This window comes from Oncorhynchus keta, chromosome 25 (genome assembly GCF_023373465.1).
Source record: "Oncorhynchus keta strain PuntledgeMale-10-30-2019 chromosome 25, Oket_V2, whole genome shotgun sequence".
NCBI classification, from domain to species: Eukaryota; Metazoa; Chordata; class Actinopteri; order Salmoniformes; family Salmonidae; genus Oncorhynchus; species Oncorhynchus keta.
The window spans coordinates 2245482-2269099 of NC_068445.1; the positions used below are offsets into that span (position 1 = coordinate 2245482).

At 42.7% G+C, this 23618-nt stretch overlaps 1 protein-coding gene across 2 annotated transcripts in view; it reads left to right on the top strand.

The window, feature by feature from the left end:
• The window catches only part of LOC118358004 (mitogen-activated protein kinase 4), a 33244-nt gene extending 12495 nt beyond the window's left edge, over nucleotides 1-20749 (top strand). For both annotated transcript variants that reach the window (XM_052478486.1, XM_035735349.2), the window contains exons 4-7: nucleotides 12462-12606; nucleotides 13569-13736; nucleotides 13963-14176; nucleotides 17140-20749. In XM_052478486.1, the coding sequence (XP_052334446.1) occupies nucleotides 12462-12606; nucleotides 13569-13736; nucleotides 13963-14176; nucleotides 17140-18055 (1443 nt within the window). In that variant the 3' untranslated portion in view covers nucleotides 18056-20749. The remainder of the gene's footprint in view (nucleotides 1-12461; nucleotides 12607-13568; nucleotides 13737-13962; nucleotides 14177-17139) is intronic.
• Nucleotides 20750-23618: the final 2869 nt, after the last annotated feature.

Consider the following 23618-nt stretch of genomic DNA (forward strand, 5'->3'; position numbering starts at 1 on the left):
TTTGTTCTGTCTGTATGCTATGTCTTGCTTGTCCTATGTTGCTATGTTGCTATGTCTATGGTGCTATTGTCTATATTGTAATTGTTTTTAATAACCTGCCCAGGGACTGCGGTTGAAAATTAGCCGGCTGGCTAAAACCGGCACTTACTGAAACGTTGATTAATGTGCACTGTCCCTGTAAAAATAAAATAAACTAAACTAAAAAAAACTATTATAGTAATTATAAGACTATTTCCCTCTATCATTTGTATTTCATTAACCTTTGACTATTGGATGTTCTTATAGGCACTTTAGTATTGCCAGTGTAACAGTATAGCTTCCGTCCTTCTCCTCACTCCTTCCTGGGCTCGAACCAGCAACACAACGACAACAGCCACCATCGAAGCAGCATTACCCATGCAGAGCAAGGGAAACAACCACCCCAAGGCTCAGAACGAGTGACGTTTGAAACGCAATTAGCGCGCACTAACTAGCTAGCCATTTCACTTCGGTTACACCAACCTCATCTCGGGAGTTGATAGGCTTAAAGTCATAAACAGCGCAATGCTTGACGCACAACGAAGAGCTGCTGGCAAAACGCACGAAAGTGCTGTTTGAATTAATGTTTACGCGCCTGCTTCTGCCTACCACCGCTCAGTCAGATACTTAGATACTTGTATGCTCAGTCAGATTATATGTAACGCAGGACATGCTAGATCATATTTAGTAATATCATCAACCATGTGTAGTTAACTAGTGATTGATGATTGTTTTTTATAAGATAAGTTTAATGCTAGCTAGCAACTTACCTTGGCTTACTGCATTTGCGTAACAGGCAGTCTCCTTGTGGAGTGCAACGAGAGAGGCAGGTCGTTATTGCTTTGGACTAGTTATCTGTAAGGTTGGATCCCCGAGCTGATGAGGTGAAAATCTGTCGTTCTGCCCCTGAACAAGGCAGTTAACCCACCGTTCCTAACCCGTCATTGAAAATAAGAATGTGTTCTTAACTGACTTGCCTAGTTAAATAAAGGTATATAAAAAATATATATATATATTTTTTTAAATCTGTGCCCAAAAATACAGATTTCCGATTTGTTATGAAAACTTGAAATCGCCCCTAATTAATCGCCCATTCCGGTTAATCGGTCGACCTCTACCTCAGACTGGGGCGAAGGTTCACCTTCCAACAGGACAACAACCCGAAGCACACAGCCAAGACAACACATGAGTGGCTTCGGGACAAGTCTCTGAATGTCCCTGAGTGGCCCAGCCAGAGCCCGGACTTGAACCCGATCTAACATCTCTGGAGAGACCTGAAAATAGCTGTGCAGCGATGCTCCCCATCCAACCTGACAGAGCTTGAAAGGCTCTGCAGAGAAGAATGGGATAAACTCCCCAAATACAAGTGTGCCAAGCTTGTAGCGTCATACACAAGAAGATTCTAGGCTGTAATCGCTGCCAAAGGTACTTCAACAAAGTACTGAGTAAAAGTATGAATACTTATGTAAATGTGATTTAAAATTTTGCAAAGATTTCAAAAAAAAAAAGTGGTTTCCTTTTGCTTCATCATTATGGGGTATTGTGTGTAGATTGATGACGGGAAAAAAAATATTTAAAACATTTTAGAATAAGGCTGTAACGTAACAAGATTTGGAAAAAGTCAAGGGGTCAATGCTTTCTGAATGCACCGTAGCTACTCCTCGGTCCAGACAACCATTGTACATAATGTGTACCTAGCTACCTCTCTATTTCTCTGAGTGGAACAGAATGTTCAGCACTGAACTCCTCTGACAGGCCTGTGTTGATTCAGAGGAGAGAGATACAGGGCGTGTCCTAAATGGCACCCTATTCCCTTTGTTAGGTTGTAAACAAACACAGTGTCAAAATTCAAACAGATGACGAAGACAAAGCTCAAACCAAGTGTATTCCCCCACTGGGTCAAACAGCTGCAAATACAAAGACATGTTTACACAAACACATATATTTATACCCTCCTACGAGCCGGAGTCAACTCCTTGCACTTCTATATACAGCCAATGCATCTCTGTTGCTCGTCAGGAACTTAATTGGTTCCTCTCATTGGTGTAGCCTCCTGCTAGAACATACATGGGTGTGGAAATGTATGTGTGTGACAGGACTGACTGTTTCTCCTCACAGCATCTGTCCTGACCTTGGCCCAAATTCCTCACTCCTCCCCACTCCGGCTGTCCTACCTTATCAGACTGAAACCAGATTGTTGCCCCCCTCTTTAGAAGCCATGAGATTTAACAATACCATGATTTAACAGAATGTAAACTTTCTGCACTCCCCCTTCCTCACTCAGTAACTTTCCATACTCCTAGTTCTTATCTCCTCTTCATTGACCCCAACAAATACCTTCATTATACAGTGGGGCAAAAAAGTATTTAGTCAGCCTCCAATTGTGCAAGTTCTCCCACTTAAAAAGATGAGGCCAGTAATTTTCATCATAGGTACACTTCAACTATGACAGACAAAATGAGAAAAAAAATCTAGAAAATACTAATTTTCCACCATAATTTGCAAATAAATTAATAAAAAAATTCTACAATTTGATTTTTCTGGATATTTTTTTTCTCATTTTGGCTGTCATAGTTGAAGTATGATGAAAATTACAGGCCTCATCTTTTTAAGTGGGAGAACTTGCACAATTGGTGGCTGACTAAATACTTTTTTGCCCCACTGTATATGTAAAATAATAAGCTCTATTATGTTAACATGAATAAGTGTATTTCAAGCTTAGACTCCCTTCGTTTTTGAATAGTACTCCATCCTGTTCAACATAACTTTGAAATGACTTATAAATGAACATCCTCAGTTGATTTCTATGTTTATACCTCTGAGACTTACGTCCTCTGATTTTTAATCACACTCTTATTCCCCCTCTTGTTGTACAGCTGATAATGACATTCCAGCTGGAGCTTTTGACTTTCTCCATTTCCTCCTTCGGGTTCCTAAGAGAGTTCTAGCGAAAAGACTTAAAGTAAAAGAAAACACAACATGACAGTTATTAGTAATGCGTTAAGCCAATGCATAACGATATATGCAAACAAACCAAAAAAAGTTTGATAGCATGATCCACTCTGTCTTAGCCTGGCTTCTTCCAGGGTTCTAAAAAAAACTCCTCATGCTTTCACTCAGTCTTCCCCTGTTAGGCCACAGGTTACAAAAGGTGTTCCCACACCATATCATCCTCACTTCAGCCCCCCCACCACCATCACCACCACCACTAACACTACCCATGATGCATTCTTCAAGATGCGCCGTAGTCCAGTTCCATGCTGTTACTATAGCATCTTTCACTACTACTCATGCTCCTTCAGTTACTGTCCCTACAGCGACTGCCGTGAGAATAGCTATTGCCTGGAATCTGTCTCCTGCTCCTGACCTCCGATTGCCTTTGTGGTTCACCGATGGATCTAGAACTAAATCTTTTGGATACCCCTTACCTGTTTCCCAACTCCTACCAGGTTTCCTAGCCACCACCATCTCCAATGACATCCAATTCTGCTACAGTCGGTATCTGTGAATAATACCTCTACACATCTCTCATCCCAAGGCCGGTCTACACCCTCGTTACTGTGTAGACTTTGGGTCCCAACAGTTGATAAGCAGCAACCTTCTAACACTTCCCTGTTACCGTCACTCGGTCCCACTGCTGGCGGTTAGGAATGGTGGAGAGATTAGTTGGCATATAAAAAAATATTTTAAAAAACGTTTTACCCCTTTATCTCCCCAATTTTGTGGTATCCAATTGTCTCATTGCTGCAACTCCCGAATTGCTGCGTCCTCGGAAAAACAACCCAACCAAGCCGCACTGCTTCTTGACACAATGCCCACTTAACCGAGAAGCCAGCCGCACCAATGTGTCGGAGGAAACCCCGTGCACCTGGCTACTGTGTTAGCGTGCACTGCACCCGGCCCGCCACAGGAATCGCTAGTGCGTGATGGGACAAAGACATCCCTGCTGGCCAAACTCCCCTAACCCGGACGACGTTGAGCCAATTGTGTGCCGCCCCATGGGTCTCCCGGTCATGGCCGGCTGCGACATAGCCTGGACTCGAAACCATGAGTCACATGTTTCTTAATCACACTGCTCGAGACGCTATTATCACAGTGAAACTCCCTTCTGGTTAGGTGGCTTCCTGTATACAGGGAACTGTAGCTAGTCTTTCAAGAGTTGTACCTTCCATGAACTCCTCACTAAAAGTTGACAATAGAGTCTGAAATCATACCACTATCTCTGCTACTCCCACCATGATCTGGGTATGCGTGACGTTCAACTTGTCTTCATAGTAGTCTCTAAATTGTGCACAGTTAGATTTCCTTTCATCTACTACAAGCTATCCCCTGTATCACTATACACAGAGGAGTGGTATCATTACCCAGAGTTACCCACTTCCTTTTATGAGCCTTACAAATCTCCACCCCAGTCATATTCAATTCTACTTTACCAATTCCCTATAATGTTAACGCCTTGGTTTTTGGGACTTTGGTTTTTGCACTGATATCGGTCCTGCCAGAATCTGAAACTTAAACCCTCATGGAAACATTCTCAGACACAGGCCCCCTATGTACAGTATCAGTGAAAACTTTGGACACACCCACTCATTCAAGTATTTTTCTTTATTTGTACTATTTTCTACATTGTAGAACAATAGTGAAGACATCAAAAATATGAAATAACACATGGAATCACATAGTAACCCCAAAAAGTGTTAAACAAATCAAAATATATTTTAGATTCTTCAAAGTAGCCACCCTTTGCCTTGATGACAGCTTTGCACTCTCTTGGCATTCTCTCAACCAGCTTCATGAGGAATGCTTTTCCAACAGTCTTGAAAGAGTTCCCACATATGCTCAGCACTTGTTGGCTGCTTTTCCTTCACTCTGCGGCCCAACTTATCCCAAACCATCTCAATTGGTTTGTGGTCGTGTGATTGTGGAGGCCAGGTCATCCGCTGCAGAACTCCTATCACTCTCCTTCTTGGTCAAATATCCCTTACACAGCCTAGAGGTGTGTTTTGGGTCATTGTCCTGTTGAAAAACAAATGATAGTCCCACTAAGCGCAACCTAGATGGGATCAAACATCGCTGCAGAATGCTGTGTGCCTTGAATTCTAAATAAATCACTGACAGTGTCACCAGCAAAGCACCATCACACCACCTCGTCCATGCTTCGCGGTGGGAACCACACATGCGGAGATAATCCGTTCACCTACTCTGCGTCTCACAAAGACAGCGGTTGGAACCAAAAATCTCAAATTTGGACTCATCAGACAAAGGACAGATTTCCACCCGTCTAATGTCCATTGCTCGTGTTTCTTGGCCCACGCAAGTCTCTTCTTATTTTTGGTGTCCTTTAGTAGTGGTTTCTTTGCAGCAATTCAACAATGAAGGCCTGATTCACGCAGTCTCCTCTAAAAAGTTGATGTTGAGATGTGTCTGTTACTTGAACTCTGAAGCATTTATTTTGGCTGCAATCTGAGGTGCAGTTAACTCAAATGAACTTCTCCTCTGCAGGAGGGAACTCTGAGTCTTCGATTCCTGTGGCGGTCCTCATGAGAACCAGTTACATCATAGCGCTTGATGGTTTTTGCGACTGCACTTTAAGATCCTTTCAAAGTTCTTTAAATTTTCCGCATTGACACTTTTAATTTCTTAAAGTAAGGGAAGGACTGTCGTTTCTCATTGCTTATTTGAGCTGTTCTTGCCATAATAGGGCTGTCTTCTCGATACCACCCCTTCCTTGTCACAACACAACTGATTTTGCTCAAATGCATTAAGAAGGAAAGAAATTCACAAATGGCACAAATGAACTTTTAACAAGCCACAACTGTTGATTGAAATGCATTCCAGGTGACTACCTCATGAAGCGGGTTGAGAGAATGCCAAGAGTGTGCAAAGCTGTTATCAAGACAAAGGGTGGCTACTTTGAAGAATCTCAAATATAAAACAAATGTTGATTTGTAAAAAAATAAATAATAATTGGTTACTACATGATTCCATATGTGTTATTTCATAGTTTGGATGTCTTCACTATTATTCTACAATGTAGAAAATAGTAAAAATAAAGAAAAACCCTTGAATGAGTAGGTGTGTCCAAACTTTTGACTGGTACTGTACTTTTCCTCCGGCCACAAATACATTTGCACAAAGCACATTCCATCTAACCAATACACGTTAATAACTACTGCTAGTCCACTTATAAACATACTAAAACGGGCTCAAGTCAATTAGTCAGTTTCCAACAATCCCTTATCTGGAACAGTGATCACTCACATGTTCTACGCCACCTAGAAAACATATTGACTTGAACAGTGAAGAGAGAGAAATCTAGTGCGTTCTTTCATAAAATCTCTCTTGGAGGAAAAGGAAAAGATCAGGTTTCCTGCGAGTAAACCCTCCTTAGACTCGATATGAATTAGCTTCAGAAGTCACCTGCAGGATGAGCAGTACACCCTCCCCTCAATCTGTGCTCTCCTCACAGCTTAGGGGCAGCGCTCTCTCTCCTTCTCGCCTTTCCGAATTATAATTAGAACTGAATTGATAAATGATCCATCCCAAATTTAGAATGACAGTCCTAAGTGTTTCACGTTGAGTCTATAATTTTAAGACCCACAACTTCGCACACACCGACCCTGGCAGAATGTACATTTACAGACAGGAGAAAATATATTTACAGTATGTGCTACTTATATTACATTTACATTTACATTTAAGTCATTTAGCAGACGCTCTTATCCAGAGCGACTTACAAATTGGTGCATACACCTTATGACAACCAGTGGAACAGCCACTTGCATCTATTACCAGCATTAACTTCTCATCACAGCCACCGTTTGTCCCCGTCTTAGATTGTTCATGACCGATCAGTGTCTCAATTAGAGTATGATTTTTGAACGCCGATATCGATTATTTGGAGGCACAAAAAAGGCTTTTAAAAAAAATATATATTTGTAATAATGAAAATTACAACAATACTGAATGAACAATGATCACTTTTATTTTAACTTAATATACATAAATAAAATCAATTTAGTCTCAAATAAATAATGAAACATGTTCAATTTGGTTTAAATAATGCAAAAACACAGTGTTGGAGAAGAAAGTAAAAGTGCAATATGTGCCATGTAAACAAGCTAACGTTTAAGTTCCTTGCTCAGAACATGAGAACATATGAAAGCTGGTGGTTCCTTTTAACATCAGTCTTCAATATTCCCAGTTAAGAAGTTTTATGTTGTAGTTATTATAGGACTATTTCTCTCTATACCATTTGTATTTCTTACACCTTTGACTATTGAAAGTTCTTACAGGCACTATAGTATTGCTAGCCTAATCTTAGGAGTTGATAGGCTGCTGGCAAACGCAGCAAAGTGCTGTTTGAATGTATGCTTACGAGCCTGCTGCTGCCCACCACTGCTCAGTCTGGCTGCTCTATCAAATATCAAATCATATACTTAATCATAATAAACACACAGAAATACGAGCCTTAGGTCATTAATATGCTCATATCCGGAAACTATAATTTCAAAAACAAAATGTCTATTCTTTCAGTGAAATACGGAATCGTTCCGTATTTTCTCGAACTGGTGGCAACCCTAAGTCTAAATATTGCTGTTACATTGCACAACCTTCAATGTTATGTTATAATTATGTAAAATTAATTTGTCTTTACACAGTTCGCAACGAGCCAGGTGGCCCAAACTGCCCGATATACCCTGGCTCTGCTTGCACTGAACGCAAGAGAAAGTGACACAATTTCCCTAGTTAATATTGCCTGCTTACATGAATTTCTTTTAAATACATATGCAGGTTTAAAACATTATACTTGTGTATTGATTTTATGGTTGGGTACATTTGTGCAACAAATGTGTTTTTTTTCTCGAGTGCGCTTTTGTTAAATCATCACCCGTTTGGAAAAGTTGATGATAAATTAACAGGCACCGCATTGATTGTATGCAACGCAGGACAAGCTAGTTAACCTAGTAATATCATCAATCATCACATGGTTATGTGTAGTTAACTAGTGATTACGTGAATGTGTATTGTTTTTTATAAGATAAGTTTAATGCCCGCATTGCAGCCACAAGGTCCATTTGACGCTGCACTTGCGTAACAGGTGGTCAGCTTGCCACGCAGTTTCCTCATGGATTGCAATGTAATCGGCATCCAAAAAGGCAGATTACCGATTTGTTATGACAACTTGAAATCGGCCCTAATTAATCGGTCGACCTCTAGTTAAACCACTGTTAGTGACTTCCACTGTGGCTGTATTAACCGCACGCACGGCTGCTAAGTGAGTGGAATTAGATTCCACATTCAAACCTCCTGCACTATTTCAACCTAGTGAAAATTTTGGTCCACTAACCCCGCAATAGCCGTTTTGATAAATGGGTTTCATTACCTGCCATGAAAGCAGACGTACACATTCTATTATTGTACTCACAAACCCAGTCTTTTTAATTCAGTCTAAGCACATCTAATTTTGGTTTAATTGGTTTTGCTTTTCTGTTGATAGAACGCTGACATCACAACTCTGGTGTATTGATCTATTGAATTTTTGTGCCAACGACACAATAGCATCTCTGAACTCTTTATTAGATTGGAATTTTCCATCAGCAGGGAAATGCTGACCAATTTTGTCCAGTTTGCTAAATTACTACAATGCACATGCACTGATTTCAGCACGTCCATGGCTTTGCTGTAGTTTTCCTCTTCTATTCCCCCTTTTACGGGAGTGTCAGTGACCACGGATGCCATTTCAAGGGTGGTTATGTCTGCGTCTCTCTCGACGGTGTCCAGGGTGTTTAGATTTCCTCACTCACTGCTCTAATACATGCCCTCTATTAACAATTTTCCAGGGTTGTGATACCCACATCCCCGGAGAGTAGTTATGGTATTTGTGCCTATTAATTGGTCACGGCACATGATACCTTGTGATAGAACTAATATCGAAGCGTCTGCTAATTTACTACTGGAAAATACAGGAGACCTAATGTCTTATACCAGTGTCACAATTTCAGTGGGTTAGAAGTTTACATACATAAAATTGACTGTGCCTTTAAACAGCTTTGTACAATTCCAGAAAATGATGTCATGGCATTAGAAGCTTCTGATTGGCTAATTGACATCATTTGAGTCAATTGGAGGTGTACCTGTGGATATATTTCAACGCCTACCTTCAAACTCACTACCTCTATGCTTGACATCATGGGAAAATCAAAATAAATCAGCCAAGACCTCAGAAAAAAATGCGGACCTCCACAAGTCTGGTTCATCATTGGGAGAAGTGCCTGAAGGTACCACGTTCATCTGTACAAACAATAGTATGCAAGTTTAAACACCATGGGACCACGCAGCCGTCACACCGCTCAGGAAGGAGAAGCGTTCTGTCTCTCAGAGATGAATGTACTTTGGTGCGAATCAATCCCAGAACTACAGCAAAGGACCTTGTGAAGATGCTGGAGGAAATAGGTACAAAAGTATCTATATCCACAGTAAAACGAGTCCTATATCGCCATAACCTGAAAGCCGCTCAGCAAGGAAGAAGCCACTGTTTCAAAACCGCCATAAAAAAGCCAGACTATGGTTTGCAACTGCTCATGGGGACAAAGATTGTACTTTTTTGAGAAATGTTCTTTAGTCTGATGAAACAAAAATAGAACTGTTTGGCCATAATGACCATCGTTATGTTTGAAGGAAAAAGGGGGAGGCTTGCAAGCCAAAGAGCAGCATCCCAACCGTGAAGCACGGGGGTGGCAGCATCATGTTGTGGGGGTGCTTTGCTGCAGGAGGGACTGGTGTACTTCACAAAATAGATGGCATCACGAGGGAGTAAAATTATCTGGATATATTAACTTCTTAAATTATAGGGGGCAGCATTTTCACTTTTGGATAAATAGCATGCCCAATTTCAACTTCCTGCTACCCATGCCAAGAATATAAGATATGCATATTATTAGTAGATTTGTATAGAAAACACTCTGAAGTTTCTAAAACTGTTTGAATCATGTCTGTGAGTATAACGGAACTTATGTAGCAGGCAAAACTCAGAGGACTAACCGTTCAGAATATTTTGTTTTTTGAGATCTCTGTCTGTTCAGTGATTTTCTCATTGGGAAACAATATTTCTTAGGCACTTGTTTTCAGTTCCTACCGCTTCCACTGGATGTCACCAGTCTTTGGAATTTGGTTGAGGTTATTCCTTTGTGCAATGAAGAAGTACGGCCATCTAGGAAATGGGTAACACTGTTGAGAGTTGCGCAAGACTTGAAAAGTAGCGTTAGTTTCCTCTTGTCCTCTATTGAAAACAGATAGACCCGTCTTCAATTTGATCGATTTATTAACGTTTAAAAATACCTAAAGTTGTATTACAAAAGTAGTTTGAAATGTTTTGGCAAAGTTTACAGGCAACTTTTGAGATATTATGTAGTGACGTTGAGCAATTTGGAAGCTGTTTTTTTTCTGGATCGAACGCGCTAAATAAATTAATATTTTGGATATATATGGACGGAATTAATCGAACCAAATGACTATAATTGTGATGTTTATGGGACATATTGGAGTGCCAACAAAAGAAGCTCATCAAAGGTAAGGTATGTTTTATATTTTATTTCTGAGTTTTGTGTAGCGCCTGCAGGGTTGAAATATGCTACTCTTTGTTTACTGTTGTGCTATCATCAGATAATAGCTTCTTATGCTTTCGCCGAAAAGCCTTTTTAAAATCTGACATGTTGGCTGGATTCACAACGAGTGTAGCTTTAATTTAGTATCTTACATGTGTGATTTAATGAAAGTTTGATTTTATATCATTATATTTGAATTTCCTGCGCTGCATTTTCCCTGGCTTTTGGCCAAGTGGGACGCAAGCGTCCCCTATACCATAAGAAGTTAAAGCAACATCTCAAGACGTCAGTCAGGAAGTTAAAGCTTGGTCGCAAATGGGTCTTCCAAATAGACAATGACCCCAAGCATACTTCCAAAGTTGTGGAAAATGGCTTACCTTCTAGTGTCCCACCTCGCCAACAGCCAGTGAAATTGCAGGGCGCCAAATTCAAAACAACATAAATCCCATAAATACAATTCCTCAAACATACAAGAATTTTACACCATTTTAAAGATAAACTTCTTGTAAATCCAGCCACAGTAAATCCAATTTCAAATAGGCTTTACTGCGAAGGCACACCAAACAATGTTAGGTCAGCACCTAGTCACAGAAAACTATTCAGCCATTTTCCAGGAGGGCTCACAAAAGTCAGAAATAGCGATTAAATTCATCACTAACCTTTGATGATCTTCATCAGATGGCACTCACAGGACTTTGTTACACAATAAATGTGTGTTTTGTTCGATAAAGTTAATCTTTGTCCAAAAACCTCATTTGAAATTGGTGTGTTATGTTCAGAAATGCATTATCTCAAACAAACATCCGGTGAAAGTGCAGAGAGCCACATCAAATTACAGAAATACTCATAATAAACATTGATAAAAGATACAAGGGTTATGCATGGAAATATAGATAAACTTCTCTTTAATGCAACCGCTGTGTCAGATAAATGTTTGTTTTGTTCGATAAAGTCCATAATTTATGTCCTCCTTTTTGTTCGCCCGTTTAGTTCACAAATCCAAACTCACGAGGCGCGGGCAAGTTCAGGTGAAAGTTCAGACGAGTCCAAAAGTTATATTACAGTTCGTAGAAACATCTCAAACGATGTATAGAATCAATCTTTAGGATGTCATTATCATAAATCTTCAATGATGTTTCAACCGGACAATTCCTGTCTTTAGAAATTAAAAGGAACGCAGCTACCTCTCACAGCGCGCGCATGATTTAGCTCATGGCACTCTGCCAGACACCTGACTCAAACAGCTCTCATTCTCTCCCCATTCACAGTAGAAGCCTGAAACAATGTTGTCATGGGGACATTTCCCAGGTCGCCATGAAGACGAAGGCTATTTTATGGTTAGGAGTTAGGGGTTAGCGAAGATAGGATTTTGAATGGAAATCAATTTTAAGTCCCCACAATGATAGTAAAGCATAGGCTTTGTGTGGGTGTAAAGGATGTTCTAAATAAAAAAAGAGGAGATAAAGTGGTCGAGTCGTGCTATTCTAACGAGATGAAGCCGGTGTGTCATTAGGCAGAATAGTGAAAGATGACCACTTCCAAAGGAGGAAGGTGCAGGAATACATTTTCACAAACGCTTTCTCTCTGACATTCTGTTCCACCATACTTAGATATATTTCTCAACATTGTAACTGACATGAAGAAGAATACTGTCTTCTATAAGCCTACCTGTAAAGTGTGAGCGTAAAGAAATGGGGGCAGCTGTAAAAATGCCCTCAAAATATCTTAGCGAAAGAGCCATTAAAAAGTTAGAGAACAAAGTTAGAGAACCTTCGACGTATTCATTTACTTGTTATGCTTACCCTGTGTGTGCTGTCGTCTGTGTGTATTGGCCAGGGCTACCTGTCAGAGGGCTTGGTGACTAAATGGTATCGGTCTCCACGCCTGTTGCTCTCTCCCAACAACTACACCAAGGCCATTGATATGTGGTCAGCTGGCTGCATCCTCGCAGAGATGCTAACAGGACGCATGCTCTTTGCAGGTAAGAGGTCTATTGAGGTGGAGAGGTGTGGGTATGAATATGATATGAGAGATATGGATTTAATGATTCAGATAAACTGGGTTGTGCCCATTTTGTTTTTAATGCTGTTAACAGTACAGTCTATTTGTCTGTCCAGGATCTTTTTGATGTAGTGAAGAGATAGTATACTTTGTTTACCGGGATGCATAATACAGACATGTCCATTTGCCTGTCTGTTCTCTATCCGACCTGCTTAACAGTGTCAATAAGTGTAATTATTAGAAGCAAAATGATATGGGGTGTCTTCCAAATGGCACCCTACTTCCTATGTAGTGCACACATTCTTTTACCAAGGCCCATAGGGCTTTGGTTAAAAGTAGTGCACTATAGGAAATAGGGTGCCAGTTGGGACAGAGCTGAGCTTTTATGTTGTCTCGCAGTGACAGTGTCATTATAACTCCCACTGTTGTTACGATTACACTGGCTGAAGTAAAAAAAAAAAAAAAACAGATCATTTGGAGACTTGAACAGAAACAAAACAGAAAACAAATGATTTTTGTGCTCGCATTATATAAGCATTTTTAAGGCAGTTTCTGTAGGATTTTGATGTCATTGTTTAATATCACGTACATATACTTTTATCCAGACCTAATTTATTCAGTATGTGGTCCATGACCTTGTCAGTAGTCATGAGGGCGCAGCTTTTCTCTTCCCAGTAGCCTGCTCCAACCATCTTAATACCAGTCTTTAAAAATACTTCTACTAAGTTAACCTCAAAATTTCAACACTAGCCTTTAACAATTTCTTAACTTCTACCACAGAAATACTTTTGGACAGTTAAAATGAGGTGCCTTGTTTTTCTTCATGAAAATGGCCTTTTCTAGTTTTGGAATCATGATTTGATTGATATGCTTCTTTACTCCTGGTACTCTGTGTCTTCTTGCCTGGTTCCTCCTGGCTGGTTCCTCCTGGCTGCTCTGCAGGAGCCCATGAACTGGAACAGATGCAGCTGATCCTGGACACGGTGCCTGTGTTGAGGGAAGAGGACCGCCTGGACCTTCTGCAGGTCATGCCCACTTATGTCAGCCATGGCTGGAAGATCAAGAGGTCATTTAGGGAGCTGATCCCTGAGGTGGAGGTGGAGGCGGATGGTGAGCGGGATGGAGGGTGGAGAATTAGATGGAGCCTTTGTTCTCTCTTAAACGATAACTGTTTTATGCTAAAAATCATGAACACACGTGTCTAATTAACTTGTTGCCTACTATTCCCAGAGAAAAAAAGATGTATTCCTGATTCGATATGGCATTACTTGCAGCCACGTATGCACATAATTTGAAACCATTTTCTATTCTCCGTTCACGTCTCTTTCTCCACTAGCCATTGATTTTCTGGAGCGTATCTTGACCTTTAACCCCATGGACCGGCTGACGGCAGAAGCTGCCCTGTCCCATCCCTTCCTGCAGCAGTACTCATTTCCTCAGGACGAGCCCATGTCGCCCCAGCCCTTCCGCATAGAGGACGAGCTGGATGATAGCCTAATCACGGAGCCTGGCCACAGTCACAGCCAGGCCTTTAGCTCTCATTGGGACAGGTGTGTGTCTAGCCTGGTCCCAGATCTGTTTGTGCTGTCATGTCAACTAGCGACAAGGAGTTGACATGATAGCACAAATAGATCTGGGACCAGGCTAGTGTGTGTCAGCCATAGAGATTCATCTAAACTCAGCAAAAAAAGAAACATCCCTTTTTCAGGACCCTGTCTTTCAAAGATAATTCATAAAAATCCAAATAACTTCACAGATCTTCATTGTAAAGGGTTTAAACACATGCTTGTTCAATGAACCATAAACAATTAATGAACATGCACCTGTTGTTAAGACACTAACAGCTTACAGACGGTAGGCAATTAAGGTCACAATTATGAAACCTTAGGACACTAAAGAAGCCTTTCTACTGACTCTGGAGGCATGATGACATGAGGACTGCAGATGTGGCCAGGGCAATAAATTGCAATGTCCGTACTGTGAGACGCCTAAGACAGCGCTACAGGGAGACAGGACCATCAGCTGATCGTCCTGGCAGTGACAGACCACGTGTAACAACACCTGCACCGGATCGGTACATCCGAACATCACACCTGCGGGACAGGTACAGGATGGCAACAAAAACTGCCCGAGTTACACCAGGAACGCACAATCCCTCCATCAGTGCTTAGACTGTCCGCAATAGGCTGTGAGAAGCTGGACTGAGGGCTTGTAGGCAGGTCCTCACAGAGATCACTGGCAACAACGTCGCCTATAGGCACAAACCCACCGTTGCTGGACCAGACAGGACTGGCAAAAAGTGCTCTTCACTGACGAGTCACGGTTTTGTCTCACCAGGGGTGATAGTCAGATTTGCGTTTATCGTCGAAGGAATGAGCGTTACACCGAGGCCTGAGCATTACACCGAGGCCTATTCTGGAGCTGGATCGATTTGGAGATGGAGGGTCCGTCATGGTCTGGAGCGATGTGTCACAGCATCATTGATTGGACTGAGCTTGTTGTCATTGCAGGCAATCTCAACGCTGTGCGTTACAGGGAAGACATCCTCCTCCCTCATCCTCCTCCCCTTCCTGCAGGCTCATCCTGACATGACCCTCCAGCAATGCCACCTGCTTGTTTTGTGTGTGATTTCCTACAAGACAGGAATGTCAGCCATGGCCAGCGAAGTGCCCGGATCTCAATCCCATTGAGCACGTCTGGGACCTGTTGGATCGGAGGGTGAGGGCTAGGGCCATTCCCCCCAGAAATGTCCTGGATCTTGCAGGTGCCTTGAAGGAAGAGTGGGGTAACATCTCACAGCAAGAACTGGCAAATCTGGTGCAGTCCATGAGGAGGAGATGCACTGCAGTACTTAATGCAGCTGGTGGCCACACCAGATACTGACTGTTACTTTTTATTTTTTATTATTTTTATCCCTTTTTCTCCCCAATTTCGTGGTATCCAATTGTCTCCCATACGGGCTCGGGAGAGACAAAGGTTGAAAGTAATGCGTCCGCCGATACACAACCCAACCAAGCCGCACTGCTTCTTAATACAGCGCGCAACCAACCCGGAAGCCAGCCGCACCAATGCACCTGGCAACCTTGGTTAGCACGCACTGATGAGACAAGGACATCCCTACTGGCCAATCCCTCCCTAACCTGGACGATGCTAGGTCAATTGTGCGTCGCCCCACGGACCTCCCGGTCGCGGTCATAGTACATTAAACAAAAATAGAAACGCAACCTGCAACAATTTCACTGATTTTACTGAGTTACAGTTCATGTAAGAAAATCAGCCAATTTAAATAAATAAATAAAGCCCCAATCTATGGATTTCACATGACTGTGAATACAGATATGCATCTATTGGATACATTAAAAAGATAAAATTTGATCCACGCCCCTGTCAGTATCTGGTGTGACCACCATTGCCTCTTGCAGTGCGACACATCTCCTTTGCATATAGTTGATCAAGCTGTTGATTTTGGCCTGTGGAATGTCCCACTCCTCTTCAATGGCTGTGTGAAGTTGCTGGGTATTGGCGGGAACTGCAACACGCTGTCGTCCACGTTGATCCGAAGCATCCCAAACATGCTCAATGGGTGAAATGTCTGAGTATGCAGGCCATGGAAGAACTGCTCGCCCACACGACGCCATGCACGGTCTGCCATCTGCCCAGTACAGTTGAATCTGGTATTCAGCCGTGAAGAGCACACTTGTCCAACATGCCAATGACCATCGAAGGTGCGCATTTGCCGACAGAAGGCGGTTACGACGCAGAACTGCAGCCAGGTCAAGCATGCAGATGAGTTTCCCTGAGACGGTTTCTGGCCATTTGTGCACAGACAATCCCGCAGGTAAAGAAGCCGGGTGTGGAGGTCCTGGGCTGGCGTGGTTACATGTGGTCTGTGGTTGAGTCCAGTTGGACGCACTGCTAAATTCTCTAAAACAATGGAGGCGGCTCATGGTAGAGAAATTAAAATTAGATTATCTTGCAACAGCTCTGGTAGACATTCCTGCAGTCAGCATGCCAATTGCACATCTGTGGCATTGTGTTGTGTAACAAAACTGCACATTTTAGAGTGGCCTTTTATTGTCCCCAGGACAAGGTGCACCTTTGTAATGATCATGCTATTTAATGGATGGATTATCTTGGCAAAGGAGAAATGCTCACTAACAGGGATGTAAACAAAATTGCGCACAAAATGAGAGAAATAAGCCTTTTGTGCATATGGAACATTTCTGGGATTTTTTATTTCAGCTCATGAAACATGGGACCAGTACTTTACATATTGAGTTTTATATTTTTGTTCAATATAAGTTGTAGTGTCTACCAGGTGGTTTCAGTTTCGTATTCATTTATCTTTCATTTTGTGTGTGTGTGTGTGTGTGTGTGTGTGTGTGTGTGTGTGTGTAGACAAACTAGGAGCAAATGTAACGGGTATAAAGACAACAAATATTTACTTCACAACAATAGATCGAAATGACAACTTAGACGTTTCATTGACAAGCACTTTGTTTCCACTGTGCAGGTATGAGACCAGCCTGTCATCAGACTTGTGCTGGCAGCAGCAGGGTGGGTGTCAGTGCTTGCCTGGGGTCTCGGAGGTGGTTGACCCAGAGGAGGAGGAGGTCCTGAGGGATCCCAAGGCAGGCTCTAACCCCTTGTTGGAGGAGGCCCAGGTGGACCCTCGCAAGTATTCCCAGAGCAGCTCTGCCGAGCGCTTCCTGGACCACTCCCACTCCTCTCTGGAGCATGCTTGTGGGGGCGGGGCCTATACTGAGCTGGACTGTGACCGTTCCTGTGACTACAAAGTGGGCTCTCCTTCCTATCTCGATAAGATTGCGTGGAGGGAAGACAAACCGCAGCACTACTCCGAGCCCAAACTGATCCTGGACCTGTCTCACTGGAAGAGGAACAGACAGGTGCCTGAGCCTGGAGGGGCCAGTTTGGAGGAGCTGCCTGTCGAGGAGCTGCCTGGGGACCTGTTCCAGGAGATATCTCGGTGGGTAGAGAGCACTCAGTCTCTCCTCCACTCTCCCAGCCTGCCCCAGGAACCCCTGCCCTACTCCAGTTCACCCCCGCTGCCCCTCTCTCCCACTTCCTTCCCCGCTCACCTCTTCCACTGCTGTTCGCCGGCCGTACGGCCCTCAGCTGGACTGGACGAGGATGACACACTCAGCCCACCTGCCTCATCCCGCTCTCCTCCGTCTCTGTTGCCCTCTTCTCCTCCGATTCCTTCGCCAATCCATGAGCGCCTCCAGATGCCTCCCTCCAGGGGGCAAGGGGGCCCGTTTGACCTGGATGTGTTCATCACAGCCCTGAAGCGGTGTGGTCAGAATGAGGACCTCGGTGGAAACCCAGACGGGGCCAAACAGGCCAACATCAATGGCGTATCCAGGCTTCCAGAGCGCAGACCGCCCCCACGTCAGACTCCCAACTCCTGAAAGGAGCTGGGGTCCAAGGCTAACGCAGAGAGCACTGGTAGACTGAACAGTGAACGCATGTAGAAGGGGGGAAAAAGGAAGTTGCACATGATTTAATGGGTACAGTTCTTTTTTTCTTTACCCATAAATCATTGGTGTGTGCGACTTTCTTTCATAAGTAAGCGTTGCCTTGACACTAACCCTGCTCACTTAAACTAGCGGTGCTGCTCCTTTGTTCAGAGCTGCTTTTACTGTATGTTACAAGAATAAGAGGAGAGTGAGGTGTGGGTCAAGTTCCATTTGGTACTGTATGAACAACGTAAGCTTCTGGTGGTTTTGCTACTGCATACAGTATGTCAGCGTGGTCACTGCTGTAAATGAATGTACAGTATCTAACCGAAAGGCCTGTTGCATCAATGCAGCGACGTGTACTCATTACAAGAATGCCTGGAAAATGATCAACATTTGGTTGGAGAGAGGAATTATTCCATAGCAGAATAGGTTGAAGAGAAAGCAAATCAGCTATTTATGTTGAAATTACTATTTTTGTTGTTGTTGAATTTTACCCCCTTTTCTCCCCAATTTCATGGTATCCAATTGTTGTAGTAGCTACTATCTTGTCTCATTGCTACAACTCGGGAGAGACGAAGGTTGAAAGTCATGCGTCCTCTGGTACACAACACAGCGCGCATCCAACCCGGGTAGCCAGCCACACCAATGTGTCGGAGGGTACACCTGGCAACCTTGGTTAGCGCGCACTGGGCCCGGCCCGCCACAGGAGTCGCTGGTGCGCGATGAGACAAGGACATCCCTACCGACCAAGCCCTCCCTAACCCGGACGACGCTAGGCCAATTGTGCGTCGCCCCACGGACCTCCCGGTCGCGGCCGGTTACGACAGAGCCTGGGCGCGAACCCAGGGACTCTGATGGCACAGCTGGCGCTGCAGTACAGCGCCCTTAACCACTGCGCTACCCGGGAGTCCCGAAATTACTCTTAAACATAACCCTTTTGGATATCTTCCGAATGCGAGTAGGTCTCCCTGCAGCAAATGGCTATTTAGAATTATACGAGTATCTTCCATTTAGTGGGAAGTATTTCCTATAAAGAAAAGGGGCCTGAATGTATTTATAGATCCACATCTTAGCATAAGAACAGTTATCTCTGGTCCAGGGAGTTGTGTTCCTCCAATAAGGGAAGTGTTAGTGGAGGAACACTCACTAATGACCTGGACCAGAGCTGAAGAACAGATAAAGGGAGACGGCCCCTGGGAGTCCTAGAATGATGTCGATACATTTGAACGTTTTTACTGCTAACAATTGTACACATTGAACTACTGATTCTTACAGGATCTTCCAGATGCCTGTAATTGTTTGTTGACAGTTTTACGGTGATTTTTGTGTGTTGTTGTTATTTATCTGAGAAGGGAGTGCTCTCATAGTACCACAGTAAGATATCTGTCTAGCTTTTACACACCCATGTTCTCATGGCAGGGAGATATAAACAGAACAGGGACAACACTGTAGTCAGCCTGTAGCTGATTATCATCACCAAGCTGACGTCAGAAAGCCTTCGGAATAGTCATGCACAGGGAGCAACAGCTAAAAGGTCACGCACTCTAAACTCCGTGGTAGGGTCCCAAACTACACCCTATTATTCCCTATTCCCTTTTGACCAAAGCCCTTTGGGGATTAAAGGCTCGGTATGGTGAAAAATGGGAATTGTCTGTGTTTTATATATATTTCTACAATATGAGGTTGGAATAATACTGTGAAATTGTGAACATTATGATGATGCCCTTTTAGAGTCAGAGCAGTTTGAAAAGACCACCTGAAAGAGTTCCAAACCTCTCTGCCAATAACAACTAGTTTCCAGTTTTCCCCTCCCCACTACCAGACAGTCGAGCACGATTCTTGCTAAGAAGCTACCTTTGTTTGTTTTCAATTAAAAATGGTCAGAAAATAAATCACAGTAAGGACCCTTAATAGTTACCCATAAATGATTTGATATTGAGATAAACATGGCTGCATTGTACCTTTGTACGGTTCCGTTTGGGACGTAGCCCTCGTCTCATGCTTTTTACCATTGTTCCTACTAGTCAATGACGGCGAACGTTCCAAAATGTCACAATGATATTATACTCTTGAGTCATGAGCAATTCATCTCATTGCACAATATCACCTGGCGTTCTAAAGGGGACACAATAAGCGAGCATAGTCAAGTCTGGAAATTGCAGGGTGCAAACTGTTGTTTTCAGAGCAGTGCATTGTCATTTTAACATACAAGAAAAAAGCACATTGGACAGACACTGCCAGGGACCAGGTTCTTAAAGGCCAGCTCGGCTTCAGGTGCAGTGTCAGATGTTATCTGGGCAAGTCCATGTTATTTTATTGGTAAAATAGGAGTCCGCAATAATATCAGAAATATCTTATTAGATCCGATGTGCTTGTTGAGACGGAATTATGTTCCTTTTAGTCTGGGAGTCGGGTTATGAATGTGCCTCAGAATCGGCCTACAGGCTTTTGCACACCCAAATAGGCCTAGGCTTCCAGCTCGCTGAATGTAAATAGTTTTGCATGGCTTGATCCTTGATCCTATATTGATGAAAACTATCAAATTATTTTAACTATCTTTATTTGAGGATGTTTTGGTTGTATCACATATGGTAGAATCTGCAGCTTTCACAGCTGAAATCAATTTACACGATCCCTTTTGCAGTTCCTCTTTTGCTGATCAACTAAAAGTAAAAGTTTACTAAACATTTTGTGTAGGGTGTTTTTTAAATCCCCTTTTCCTTTGCTGCTGATATCAACATAAATCCTCGGTTATGTGCTCCAGCACACTGGGGGATACAAATATTGGACTGTGACTCAAAGTCAAACATCAACTCTGACTGTGTCCATAAATTACAGTTTTTCATCAGTATTTCATCAGCTCTGGACTGAAGGTTCCCCTACTTGACTTCCCCTCTCCCCCAATCATAGTGGGTGAAATGCAAAACTGACCCACGGCCCTCATCTATGGGTAACTTTATACACGACACGCAGGTTGAAATATGAAAACACTATATTATATATATATATATAATTATATATATATATAACTATATTTATTTGGGGACAGGTCGAAAAGCATTAACCATTTATGGCAATTTAGCTAGCTAGCTTGCAGTTGCTAGCTAGCTTGCTGTTAACGTTTATATCCCAGGACAAATTAGCTGAGTTATTTTACCTGAAATGCACAAGGTCCTCTACTCTGACAATTAATCCACACATATTTCTAGTCATCTCTCCTCCAGGCTTTTTCTTTTTTGGACTTTATATGGCGATTGGCATATAACTTCCATAGTTAACACGACGACCGACCGAACTCAGTTCATCTTTCAATCACCCACGTGGGTATAACCAATGAGGAGATGTCACGTGGGTATCTGCTTCTATAAACCAATGAGGAGATGGGAGGGGCAGGACTTGCACCGCGTTCAGCGTCACAAATAGAACCGACTTCTATTTTAGTGCTTGGCAACGCAGACGCTCGTGAGCAGTGTGGGTGCAATAATTTAATAACATGTATGTTTAAATTTATTTTGCAACGCTCACACACGCAATGAGAGCGGTGTAGTCAGCATGTAAGGGAGGACACAGAGGGAATGAACACTCCAAGGCTCATGACTCTCTCATACACAAACATCCTCCTCAAGTAACACCTATCTGATACAAAACAAGTGCTTTCCTGACTAGGGTTGGATGTATTCCATAACGCAGAAGATCAGTGTTGTGGCGTGATTGAAATTTAAAAGCAATGTTTCGGTGCTTGGGAAGACCGCATTCACGGTAAATACTGCAAAGGCTATGTCGGCTCAATCGAAAATTACCTTTACATTTCAACCACTCTACAATGCTGAGCTTAGGCTTTACTGATTGAATCTGAACTTCAGCATTACGGATTTAACCGAGCCCTGAGATCCCTGCTCCAGTTTCACATGTACTTCAATGGCTCCTGAATTTTCAATTTTCTCTCTAGGCAGAAGAGAGTTTAGTCAACAGTGCCCCCCCCCCTCCAGTGGTGGACAGAGCACATTGTTTTTGTCACAGGCCAGGTGCACTCTTGGCAGTTTCAGCGATACACACAATTAATAGCCTTAATCTCAATTTAACTTGATATGGAAAAATATGAAACATTTGAGGGGGTTTGGAAAGAAAACACTTCATCTTCCCATATTTAGGCCTAACCTACCTAAACCCTGTTCACTTGTGAAATAGGGTGCGGTTGCCCAGGACCATTGAGAGTCAGCCACCTCCCATTGTATTTATGTCATATACATATTAGTCGTAGCAAGCTCTTTTGGCAGAAAGCTAAGCTTTCACAAACTAAATCTACAGAAAAAGCATACAAAGGCTTTATCTGAAAAACACAAGCATAATTACAACTCTGGTTCATTTATGCAACAGCTATATGAAAACTTGATTACTTTATTAAAATACATTATCAAACAGATTTGATTCCAATTACAAAGTTAAAAGTGCATACAGTGCCTTGCAAAAGTATTCATCTCCCTTGGTGTTTTTCCTATTTTGTTGCATTTACAACCTGTAATTTAAATATATTTTTATTTGGATTTCATGTAATGGACATACACAAAATAGTCCAAATTGGTGAGGTGAAAAAAAAGAAGAAAGAAAACTACAATTACAATTAAAAACGGAAAAGTGGTGCGTGCATAAATATTCACCCCCTTTGCTATGAAGCCCATAAATAAGATCTGCTGCAACCAATTACCTTCAGAAGTCACATAATTAGTTAAATAAAGTCCACATGTGTGCAATCTAAGTGTCACATGATCTCAGTATATATACACCTGTTCTGAAAAGCCACAAAGTCTGCAACACCACTAAGCAAGGGGTACCACCAAGAAATGGCACCATGAAGACCAAGGAGCTGTGGAGAAGTACAGATCAGGATTGTGTTATAAAACGGTGCACCATTAAATCCATTATTAAAAAATGTCTCCGACAGCATTGAACGCCTGTCCCAAACTGCATAAAACACGTCACTGAAACACAAATCATTGTCTTACATGGCTGTTGTTTACCCCTTCGTATATATTCTTTCATTTTTTACCTCAGTTTCAACATTCTCTCCTGCAACCCACCTCACCCAATGTGGTATGGATCGGCTATTTTCTATACTTTAGAACCGGAACCCCCAACAAAAGCTAGCCAGCTAACTAGCTAATAGCCAGTTAGCGATCATCAGCTAACCATAGCCCGGTCAAGTCCTGCCAGTCTGCACAGCGCGATTCAACCAAAAGCATACCAGATTGCTTCTTCTCTACATCTCCGGTTTCCTACCACAAACTCCTTTTCACCTGGATCCTGGCAGCTAGCAAGCTGCTATCCGAGTGGCTACCCCCTGGCTAACGTCTCTGTCCGAAGCAAGCACTAGTGAGCCTGGAAGTAGCCTTGTGCTAGGCCCATCTCCCGTCTAGCTGAAGAGGTCCATCAGCCACTCTTTGGGCTACAATACATATTTTGCCAATTTGCCTGGACCCCTTTTACTGCAGACATGGAGCCCCGCCAATTACGT